At 45.1% G+C, this 12,048-nt stretch overlaps 2 protein-coding genes across 3 annotated transcripts; one reads left to right on the forward strand and one right to left on the reverse strand.

Moving 5' to 3' along the window:
• Positions 1-1,194: 1,194 nt before the first annotated feature.
• Positions 1,195-11,485, forward strand: RB195_005485 (uncharacterized protein; the record flags this gene model as incomplete). Of its 2 annotated transcripts, XM_064178014.1 has the most annotated exons (7): positions 1,195-1,210; positions 3,331-3,428; positions 4,072-4,177; positions 9,667-9,749; positions 9,992-10,071; positions 11,172-11,278; positions 11,400-11,485. In XM_064178014.1, 7 exons carry the CDS (start codon positions 1,195-1,197, stop codon positions 11,483-11,485), a joined length of 576 nt encoding a protein of 191 aa, XP_064035104.1. The 2 variants fall into 2 exon arrangements, with proteins under 2 accessions (XP_064035104.1, XP_013292321.2); XM_013436867.2 differs by lacking the exon at positions 1,195-1,210 and having other exon boundaries at positions 3,270-3,428.
• Positions 6,785-8,490, reverse strand: RB195_005486 (uncharacterized protein; the record flags this gene model as incomplete). Its single annotated transcript, XM_064178015.1, has 4 exons — positions 6,785-7,068; positions 7,190-7,679; positions 7,820-7,913; positions 8,354-8,490. 4 exons carry the CDS (start codon positions 8,488-8,490, stop codon positions 6,785-6,787), a joined length of 1,005 nt encoding a protein of 334 aa, XP_064035105.1.
• Positions 11,486-12,048: the final 563 nt, after the last annotated feature.

The following is a 12,048-nucleotide window of genomic DNA, read 5'->3' on the forward strand; positions in this document are numbered from 1 at the left end:
ATTGCTACACACGAAGGGGCGCGGTAGGAACCTTACCCGCCTCTGCGGTCAGATTGGAGCAAATGAGGGCCTCATGGTGATAGCAACCGTTTACCGTTCCAGGGCGCTATTTTCTACAACGAGTTCGATTTGAGCGCACCAGCGTTGTGCACGCGCTTCATCTTCCGGGCCGTTTTTACGGCATTTAGGAAGAAATGGAAGGAATCACCCTCCTTCCCACAATCTACAACCTTGTATAGGCATTACCCACCTGAAACCCGCACCACTCCAAATTCGTGGGGTGATGCCTCTAAGGTTGCCGCAATGTGACACTCGAGCGCGGATGCACAGGTGCTAACCTGGAAACGAATTTCACTATCACTTTTTCGTACCTTTTCGCGTCCTATTAAGGCATGACCCCAAGAATCTGGGGTGATGTGGGTTTTAGGTGGGTAATGACTATACAGGGTCGTAGATTGTGGGAAAGAGGGTGATTCCGTCCATTTCTCCCTGTACCAGTGGAAACGAATGAACCCGGAATGCTGTTTCTTCTTTTGCAATACTAATTTTTGCGCCCCGCCCCGCCCTGCTCTGCCTGCGATTCGTCGAAAACCCATTCGGACGAATCGCAAGCGGGGGAGGGGCTAAAGGGTGGCGCGTTGCAGTAGAGGACGTCGTATGAAACAGCGTTGCGAGGTCGTCTGTTTACACTGATGCAGGGAGAGATGAACGGAATCACCCTCTTCCTCACAATCTACGACTCCGTATAGGCATTACCCACTTGAAATTCGTACCACCCCAAATTCTTGGGGTGATGCTGCCCGCAAAGTTCACAGCCGCGCGGCTGCCGGTAGCCTTACGGAACGACATTCTCGATGTGTTTTCAGGTGAAATGTAGCTGGGGGCAACTCATTGGCGCCCTTATTTCTCGAAGTAAATAGTCAAATAAATCGGCGCCTTAAGGCCTAAGCATTAGTTTTAGAAGACGTGCGACATGTAAGCTAAAGTTACCAGGAGAAAAAGGTGAGTTATAGCGTCGAGAAGTAAGGGCGCCACTCAGTGCCACTCTCTCTCCTCCCCAACTACCTTTCTCCAAGTTTTGTACCTTTCGAAGCCACAGTTGAAGTGAACTAGGCTAAATCAAACAACTGATTAATTTTAGGTTATAAGTCATCACTACGTGTCCTAATTGCCGTTCTTTTTTTGCTCTCCTCGATGTTTGATATGAATGGTGAGAATCTTGAATATTTACATGATATTGGTTTACTGAGCTCATTATGTTATGACAATGTGCTCTATGATGACAAAATTTGAGGAGAAATAGTAGATTAGAATTCTCGTATCTACTCAAAATGGATGGACAGATAGCTAAATACTTCATATTCCATCTATTTTAATAGCAGTAGGAGAACAATATCCATTTGAATATAATAATAACATTAAAAGGATAAAGTCACTGGCGTATCAATCCACTTGGGATGCGCCAACGCGTGTAGGTTACAAAAATTTGGGGGATAATAATAACATTATATTGTTGTTTCCCGGGGGGAGTTGGGGGGGGGGGCCCCCCTTTACTAAATGAATGTAACGGGCATTTGTGGTGGTAGGGACCGCGACACATATGTGACTGCGATACAGCGATTTGGTTTTAATTGGAGCAAAAGTGCTGAGAACGTCATTTCTTAAAGGCAGCGTACCACGAAACTGACGTAGTTGGGAAACCTGCGGGAAAACATAGTTTTCGAGGTGTACATTGTGAATATGAGCTCTATTCTCCAACTCATCCTGAAAAACTGCGTAGAAACTGCTTGTTCCTATAAGATACCTTAAAACTCTGCTTTTGTACACGCTCCGGTCCCCTCAGGAGCTCATTTACTGGTTTTACCTGAGTAGACTGTTAAAGAGACCTCATTGATCTCCGACCGCTCGCTTGTGGATGCGTTGCGTGCACAAGGGTGAAGCATCTTCACTTACCTCGTAGGTACAAAATAAGTTCCCTACACCGTTTTTCACGACCATTTAGGGAATTGAGCTGGTCACGTACATATTCGTAATCTACACCCACAACTCTATTTTCTCACTGGTTTCCCATCTACCTCATACACTGCCTTTAATGTGTGACGGACAGGTAGAATGCGAGTTGTTGTGCACGCATCTCTTCGTGCCAGCGGTTGGCAGGACAAACATAGATGTGGTACACACATACTATTATAGTAGCATACGGTTCTGTTTTTAGTACGGATTTCTATTTTCATCTATATCTAGGTACAAAATCTCTTGTTGCTGTTGTCCGTTGTATAAGAGAAAGATCATCCTGGTGGGAATCGTCTGTTATGTTTGCTACAGGAAATGTTACAACAATATATTTCTCAGGATCCCGCAGGATGGTCATCACGTGCGTGAACCTGAAACTCGGACTACAGAAATGGTTGAAGCTAGCGGGGTCCACCTCGATCATAACTCCACGCTTCACCACGCCGCTTCGATCTTCATGTCGTTTTTACCTGAGAAGAAAAGGATCTCATCTCGGTCGCAGCCGCTTACGCAACTGCACCAAGCTTTAGGTCGTTTTGACTTGATCATACCGTTCGCTATAGGCTGATCGATGTGACGAAAAAATCAGTTCCTAGTGTTGCAGCTGAATCGATAGCAAGACGACTCTGCAAAGGAAGATACTGATGTACGATGTATCAGCGTTTCTTCTTCAACGCAAGTCAAACGTAGAAAATATTTCAAAGTAATAGTTGTTGTGGACGTTTTAAGTGTTCAACCAGATGACTGGTTTGCCAGTGGGAAGCCTATCTTCTTTAAAGTTGAAAGTGCTTCCTAGGAAGAGATGGTGTTGGTATCTGGTCGTTGACCACCCATAAAATTTGAGGGATTTCGGTATTGAACTATCTCCTTTGCGGTATTAATGAAACATGAAATGTAATCTCAAATTCCAACGAATGCGGAGTACAGCCTCACTGTATAGTAGGGTCAAAACGAGATGAAGCACGTACACAGTTGCGTGCGTGGCTTCTCTCGAGGCGCTTCGGTGGAGCGTAGCGGCTAGGAGTGAGGTGAAACCCTTGCTGGCACCACCCATCGCTGTATTTTGCAACGGTCCCACTTCGGTTCCAACTGCTGCCTTCACCGCGCCATTTCGAGCGCGTACGCAAATGCACCACAACTACAGTCGTGTTTCATGTCATATTGACCCGACTATATCTAAAAGTACTTCCCAGTTCCAAGTGCATGCCGTCTTCATGTGATAAGCGATATCTTAAACAGAGAATTACTTGAATAGCATGGGATTGGAAATATCTATTGTGTTCTCCATCGCTTTTTACTCGAAATGCTTACATTCAGACGTTGTAAAGCTTCTTCGTGAATGGGATGAATACTTGAGCAAAGCACTCGTCGCTCCCCCATCGTTGCGAAACGTCCTTATGTGGATCGAATACACAGTTAGTGCGTTCATACTTCTAAGAGAAAAAAGTCGTGAAAAAGGGCGAGTTGGAAATATTAATGAAACGAAGTTTCAGAAAACGGCAAAAATTCTTTAATGTAGAACAAAATTATACGCATTCGCAAAGCTGCCATCTTATAGTTGAGAAAATCGACAAGTAATCATGAGACGCAGTTTTTCCCAGGGAACAAGACGGTTACGACCTCTTTAATATTTGGACAGGGGAAGAAACAGAAAAGGGGTGTAAGAAGGAGTGAGCTCCTGCGGACGCGTCGCTCTCGCCTAGGCAAATATGAGTGCCAGCAACCGATATTATTCTGTAGGGATTACAATGAGCTCCCAGAACTGCATAGATATATAGTAGAGTCTAAACTAGATGAACCATGGTGCAGTTGCGTAAACGGTTGCGCTCGAAGCGGTGCGGTGGGAGGTAGCGGTTAGGATTGAGTGAGGAGCCCTGCTACCTCCGTTCATTGCTGCAGTTCGCGATGGTCCTCCCCCAATTCTAACCGCTGTCTCCATCGAGCTGCTTTGAGCGCAACCGCTTACGCAACTGCACTGTGCTTCTTGTCGCTCTGACCCGACTGTATTGCTTTTTGTACTTGCGCGTCCTTGGATCTTTAAATGAGTGTATTTTATAGGTCAATGGCATCCCTTGGCTTGTTGGCAGTTCTTTGGCACTAGTATATTCAGTCAGTGCACAGTGGAGTCCACTTACGCAACATCGACTCGTTGTACTTAATTTTGGTAATGGTTTGCATTATTTGAGTTTCTCATAGGTCTTTTGTACAAAATTCAAGCATGGAAGTTCCACCGCGACCGCGTTTCTGCAATAGCACCTGGCGATGTTGTTAATTCTAAACGACTTGAAATATGGTCCAGTTGTGTAAACGGCACGGTGGATTCAGCGTTTCCGATCGGAATGGTACCACTTCTAACTCTATTCGGACTTCAGGATTAGCGTCATGGCCCCAACTCCTTCGCAACCGGTGGGGCCTCAAGTAAATCTGCTTAAACGGCTGCGCGGGCGGTCGCGTGGCAACCGCTCTAGTGGATTTGCAGTGCGCGGGGTCGTGGCCGTCTCTACCGTGTATGCAGCTCTTGAGTGGGCGTGGAGCTTTGCTCAGTTATAAAGGCATCACCCCGTGCACAAAGCTGGTGCGCTCCAATCGAACTCGTTGTGGAAAATAGCGCCTGGAACGCTCGAAGCCGCACCTTCCGGGCCGTTTTAACGGCAGTTAGCAAGAAATGGACGGGATCCCCCTCCTCCCAATAATCTACGACTCGTATAGGCATAAACCACCTGAAACCCCAGATTCGTGGGGTGATGCCTGTAAAGAAATGTGAGCGAATTCGTTTTGATTTTAATGCAAGTATTTGGAACTTGGTTAGCGAATAGGGGCCATGACCACTTCTTTTGTTTACTTTTACCTAGCACAGTTTCATTAAGTTATTGTTTCCAGGAGTGGACTTCTTCCACTGTGAGCAAAGATAGCATATAGATACTCAATTGCTACTAACATTCATCTGATATCTTGAAAAGTACATTGTAGGCTGCTTTTGGAAATATGTGTATGTATGGGTTAAATTTTGCAGGATCTTCAGTGACTCTTACCTGTGAACTTGAATTTTGCACTAGTCTGAAAGATGATTACTGAATGGCTATGCATGCTTTTATGGACAAACATGTCTCTAGTGATATATAATAATTCGAGGATGAACCATCTAAAACGAGTTGAATGGAAAGATGGTAGGCGTTAACGCAAATATAAAGCGAAACTTATTTTAAGCGGTCATAACATTGTATCTGGAAAACATGAAAATTCATGAAAACTAATAATGAGAATTTAGATTCTTGAGAACAGGCGGCAGAAAAGAACGCACTGAGAGATTCTCGAGTTTTTCTCTGGAGCTGAGCAGAAATGCCGTCGAAAAGCTTACAATAGAAACTCTTTAGTATCATGTTCGTGGAAGCAATTAATTCGGCTGGTTCTTAGCAACGGTATCCTTTTCTCAACGTTTTCCGTGAGCAAACATGTGACCAAGGCTATATTGCTAACTTCGCTTTAGAAGGATTCTTTTGTTTTATACTACCAGATTTTTAAATGGAGAGATCTGCTCTGTTGTCGAAACTTACAAGTAGTAAATGGAAGATTCCTTCCTTTGCTTTGCATAGAAATCTTCTATCTTCGGCTCGAGTTGAAGACGAATTCTCGCCATCACAGACTCTCATGCGTGTGATGGAGGCTCAGATACACCAGAGCTAGTAGCAAGCCGGCCTCCCACTACGCGACCACCCGCGCAGCCGTTTACGTAGATTTAGGTGGGCCCCAACCGCTGGCTCAATAGGGCCGCTTCGATGGCGATTGTTTATGCTATTGTTCCACGCTTATGGTCTTTGAAACTTGACTCTAGGAGTTTCTTGCGTTCCGTCTGGTTGATACGAAGATTTGTTGATTTGTTGATTTGACGGACCAGCGTGGTATATCTCATCTTGCATCTTGCTGTAGTGCGCTTAATATCGCGGGGAACCCAGTCGGATCACGGTTCTGGTCCAGTGGTTGTCGTTAAAGGAAGCATACCACGAATCTAGGTTGGTACGGATTTCAAATGGAGTATCCGAATCGTATGTCGTAGATTATGAAGAGGGGGTGGTTCCGCTCATCTCTCCCTGAATCTAAAGCAGCCGGCCCCTGAGTGCTGTTTTGTGTGATGCCTTCTATTGCAGGTCGCCACCCTTGCACGTGTAGCATCCCTTACTGCCTATCCGGACAGTGCGAATTGATTTTCGACGAATCGCAGGGCGGAGGTGGTGCAAGGGATGGAGCGTTGCAATATATGGCGTCGTACAAAACAGTATTCTGGAGGCGGTTGTAAGCAGTGATGTGGGGAGAGATTAGCGGAACTGCTCCCATCTCCATAACCTACGACCCCGTATACGGATACTCCACCTGAAATCCGCATCACCTCAGATTCGTGGTACGCTGCCTTTAAAGTGCACCACGTGTCCGGCCCACCTTATTTTACTTTCCTTGGCAAACGCCGCTAATCCTCTAATCTCTAATCTTCGATCGCTGACGTAGGAGAGAACTTCGGATCCCGTCCCCACTTGCGCGAAGCAGGATGCTCCTAGCATCACTCTCTCAATTACAGGTTCAATGACGCTCACCGCGTTTTCTTCCTGCTTGCAAAATGCCTAGGTTTCCGTAGCATAGGTCAGAGCAGGAAGTACGGTGGTGTTGAAGGGGAGCCGGGTGTTCTTGGTCTTGTTCACTACATCCTCGATGTTCTTATACGCTCCCCAAGCCACTCTTCTCCTCCCTCCCAGCTCAGGGGTCAGGTCGTTCTTCATGTTCAATTCCCGACCCAGATAAACGTAGCTGGTGCATTCGGATCTGTTCGTTCCGTTGAGCGTGAGTGGGGCATCCGCATTAACATCGTGTTTTGCAGATTCAGCTGAAGACCGATGCATCCACATGTTTCGTAGAATTCGGTCACCATTCGTTCCGCTTGGCTGATGCCAGGTGTTATCAGTACGATGTCATCAGCAAAGAGCAAATGGTGCTTCTGCCGACGAACATCAATCTTCACTCCCATGTCGTCCCATTCCAACTTTCGCATTGCGTTTTCTGGGTTGGCTGTGAATATTTTGGGTGAGATTGTACCACTCTGTCGGATGCCCCTCTTCACGTCAATGATGATATTCTTGTAGAATGGCGACATTCCAGTCGTGAAGTTGCTGTACAGCTCTAGAAGTACCTTTGTACTGAGTAGGAACGCCTTGGTTGTCCAATTCTTCCATGATCGCTTCCGTCTCAACTGAGTCGAAGGCCTTCTTCAAGTCGATGAAGGTGAGACAGAGCGGCATCTTGTACTCTCGTGGTACCTCGATGAGTTTAGAAACAGTGTGAATGTGGTCAATCGTGTTGAATGCTTTTCGAAACCCTGCTTGCTCGCATGGCTGTCCTTCATCTAAGACTTTTTCAATCCTATTAAAGATCACTCTTGTGAAGAGTTTATAGATGGCGGACAGTAAGCAGATTGGGCGATAGTTCCCGATGTCATGTGGATCTCCCTTTTCATACAACAACACGGTCTTGCTAGTCTTCCACTGTTTAGGAAGCTTGCATTTCGACAGGTAGCGTGTAAAGAGCCTCGCCAGGGTGTTGATGAGTACTGGCGAAAGGTTCTTCAGGTGTTCTGGTCTTATTCTGTTGGTACCGGGTGTCGTACGATTTCTTACCGACACCTGATATGCTTATGATAGCACGTCGTACTTCGGACGGAAGAACCTCTGGATGACATATCCGTCTTTCCTCAGATGGTGAGGAGGCAAGTGGACATGGCTGTCGAAGAGATCAGAGTCCTCCTTGTCTTATTACTGGAGACGTCTCGACGAGCATAGCGAATGCTTTTCTCCGCCTCTGCAGTTTCAGCCAGCGCTTCTGCTCTTCTCTCTTTAAGGTCTTTCTTTGTCGCCTTTCTGCAAAGCATTGCGAGCTCGGACGTGAGTTCTTGGCTTCCTGTGGCTCGTGCTGCTCCACGCTAGTGTATCAGCCCAAGAGTTTCAAGAGACAGGCGTCTCTTAGTTTTAAAACTCTCAGCCTTCGTGCAGTCGTAAAGGTGTTCAACGAGAGACGGTCATATTCCTCGTGAAGTGAAGTTCTTCCGAAGTGAAGTTCTCCAGGTGTTTTTATTGGGCTGGTTTTGGCGTTGAAATCGCCAATTATGACTTTGTAGAAAGCATGATCTCCTCGCTAAAACTTCTCCAGGTCCACTAAGAAAGCTTCGACTTCCTCTTCGTGGCTGTTGGAGCGTAAACGACGAAGATAACCAATGCTGGTGTTGGATCACATCTTCTTATCCGCAGACGTCCGATTCGGGTCGTAAGTTGTTCGAAAGAATCGATTTTCTTTGCCATACTCGGCGTTGAGGAGATGGCGTCCTCTCGTCTCGCTCAGTCCAATGACGTCGTGCTTAATCTTCTTGGCTTGCATCATCAGATCTTTGATGGCCGCTTCCGATGCAAGCGTGTGTGCGTTATGAGTATAGATCGTCATCCTAGTCCTTTTTCGTTTAGCCTATGTGATTCCTGGGCGGTTCCGGGTGTGGTGTAGCGGTTAGAGGTTCCGCTTCCTGCACGATCGATCGGAGGTCTGAATCCGCCCTAGTGCTCACCACGCCTTTCATCCCTCCGAGGTCGATAAATTGGTACCAGACTTGTCTGGGAAGATAAAAGCACTGACTTGACACATCGGCTAGCCACCGCAAGTCATTGTATAGGCCAGTTACACGTTCGTAAACCTCGAACGATTCTGAATTGAAGTGAACGTGGGGGCGCATCCCAAGCGGATTGATTAACGCCAGAAACTTTATCCTTTTAACTTTATGTGACTCTTGCAACCCCGCCTTTCCTGGCGTACTACACTAGCGTACCAGGCTTTCCTCCGGAATCAGGAGACTCTTTTCTATTACTGTGATATGCAAAAAAAAATTTAAAACCCATGGGAAGGTTGTAAGCTTCTAGTCCCATGAGTTTTTGGGAGAACTTTGCGTTCTCCCGCAGTGGACATCTGGAGCTTATTTGTTGGAGGCGACTCCAAACCGCCTCCCTTGTACCTCCCAGTCACGTGATTGCAGGTTTTTGGTCGGACCGGCGTGCGGGAGACTGTAGTATTATGAGCCGATAATGGCGCAGCAGAAAAAGGGAGCCCATCCCCTGAATCCACCCACGTCTCCGGGCAAGTATAAGGTCGCTTTTGGTTCGCGATTAGCCCCCTTTCCGCCACCCAAGGACGCGCCCCTTAGCCTAGCGACTAACCGGCTGTGATCCCTCTAATGAGGAAGATCTTTGGATTTTTCTCCTTAGTGTTCCAAATCAGAAGGATTGTAAATTTGTGAGTTAACCTAATGAAGGGGCTGGTGAAGCGCAGTTGATTAGAGGTTCCGCTGCCTGCTTAATCGATCCGAATCCGCCCTAGTGCTCACCAAGCCATTCATCCCTCCGGGGTCGATAAATTGGTACCCGACTCGTCTGGGAGGATAAGAAACACTGACTTAACACATCGGTTAGCCAAGTCAATGTATAGGGGTGTATGTTACAGGTTCATAAACCTCAAACGATTCTGAATTTAAGTGAAGAAGATGCATCTAAAGCGGGTTGATTAACGCAGGACACCTACACTTTACATTTTTAACTTAATGAAGTAATTTTCGTCTCAACTCTTGTTGTGCAGGGCTCTTAGTGGATCTATGTATCAGTGGCATGTTGAAGCTCAGTATTCAACGACCGCGACCAGGTTACAATATCAACGATCAGGTAATTGTTTTAACGTTTTGCAAACACTGTTCATCTTTTTGATCGAGTTAGGTGAAGCTCATTTTCTCCTACTTTTCCTTGTCTTTTCGTTCAAAGAATCCTGTACCCTTGCGACGGTGTTTATAAAGCAATAGCAAGTACTATGCGCAACTCTTGAGATGTCATCATCTTCGAAAAGAAATCGTTTCAACGGCGACAACAATGAGGTAGTGGTGCTATTAAGCTGACCGCTACACATTTAGGTATTTGAAGCTCCTGTTTTCGACCGCTTTTCGTTCCCTTCAGGACACACCTCAAGAGCAGCAATGTTGACAGCAATATGGTATGATCTTTATTGGATAGATTTCGAAGTCATGAATTTCCGAAATAACTCTTAAGACATTTGTGCAATTGAAGTAGTAGCCTTGACTGATTGATAGTTGACTGACTTAGAAAAGTCATCAATCGCTCAAATGAGTTCAAGAGAGCGAGGGTACATAAAACTACTTGTCGTAATGTCGTCATGAGCAATCTAGTCAATCATGCATACAACAAGCGTGTTGTAGTAGGGCGTTATGTCCTGGATGAAGGCGGCCACTAGGCCGAGTCCAGCGAACATGACGAGCTTGTCAGAGCTTCTTCCCCTTGTTTTTGATAGTTTTTCGTTCGCTCTTCGTACACTAGATGCATAGATTGAACTACGTAGTCTAGACAAAGTCATTTTGCATTAGCTTTGTCGTTTGTTTCTGTCATAAGGACCTCTGGGACCGAAGTCAGTCGAGATTCGATTTCTGCCACATTTTCCCGTGTAACTATACAAGATTGGTATCCTTCGTAGTCGTGGTCTCAGGAGAATCCTTTCCCGTTAGTTTATTATGTTTTTCTGCTGTCAGGATATCTCTCCAAAAGTTTTGTAGTTGTAGGAATTCGATTCCCACCCCACTTTTTCGATAACAATGCGTGCTTAACGTTCTTTTTCCCGTCAGGGTTTGGCGTTTCGCCACGACTACCACTACACAGAAAGCTGCCCGCGTATAGTTTCACGAATAAACGACACAGAAATTCAATCCCTACAAACTATAAGCATAGAAACCCCTTAGTAGCAAAAGAAATATTAAGTTTATTGAAGACGCAACGCGTCATTTCACTACAACATGTTCAGCGTCGACTGCAGGTTAATTGGAAAGAGCAATATCAGATAAAAGGTCATCTGATATGTTAAGTCAGTGCTTTTATTATCCCCCACATACCTGCTAAGATTTCATCGGCGCCGGCCACCCTTGGTCGTCCTTTTGTATGTCGACCGTCCAGAGGATATACAAAACGTCGACCAAGGATCTGTGCTCTGAGAACCTCCCACTATGGCGACTAATTCGCCTCTTTTTTCTGATTAATTTTCCTATTGGCATTTTTTACTTCCATTGTATTTTTCTTTTCTTTCAGTATTCGATTTTTTCCGAAGTACTGTTTTGCCACTGTAGGAATGACCTTGCTGGTCGGTTTCAGCCGAGTTGCTATGGGAAGGCACTATTTGAGCGATGTGCTTGCAGGTATAGCTGTATTTCTGCAAAATTCATGGATATTCCGTATGTAATTTATCGTACAGATAACCGTACGATGGCATTTGAGCTATGTCATATAGTATTAATCGTGATAAGAATCAATTTGTAGGCTTCGCTCTTGGTTATTTGGAAGGTCTGGCCGCTCTTTCACTGCCGTATTCTATTAGCGCATGGGTGAGAAAAGTATTGCGGTGACACTATATTGTTAGGAAAGTAATAATTTTATTCGTCAATGTCTTGTCTTTACAAATTTGAAACGATGCTTCAATGGATTATTTGAATATTTTAATAATGAATGATGTTTTTTTTTTAATTTTATTTCGATACACCTGCCTTTTTCACAAGGGTCGTATTGTTTTATTTTTGCAAAGAAAAATTTTTTGGACAGCTGTTAGTATGTAATTTTTTTCCATACAATTGTGACCACAAAGTAAAGTAAATAAAATAAAGTATTCCACTATCAGAAACAGTACGATCTACTAAAGTTGGTTGAAAAGCTTTACGTCAGGAGCAGCCTTTTTTTTAGAGGATATTGCATATAAAAAAGAGATTTTAAGAAGGGGAAATGTTATGCATAATGAATGCAATCTCAACTAGAGACACAGATCACAATGAACTTCTAATAAGGTATATGTCGTGACAAAGGTTCTTTCTTTTCTGATTTTTGAGTGAGTGTGTGCGTTTGAAACGAAATTCCAGAATGGGGTGGGACGGATCTCACTGCGTCAGATTGGTGCCCCGGAGCTAGAAAGCTTCAA

Source organism: Necator americanus, chromosome I (assembly GCF_031761385.1).
Source record: "Necator americanus strain Aroian chromosome I, whole genome shotgun sequence".
NCBI classification, from domain to species: Eukaryota; Metazoa; Nematoda; class Chromadorea; order Rhabditida; family Ancylostomatidae; genus Necator; species Necator americanus.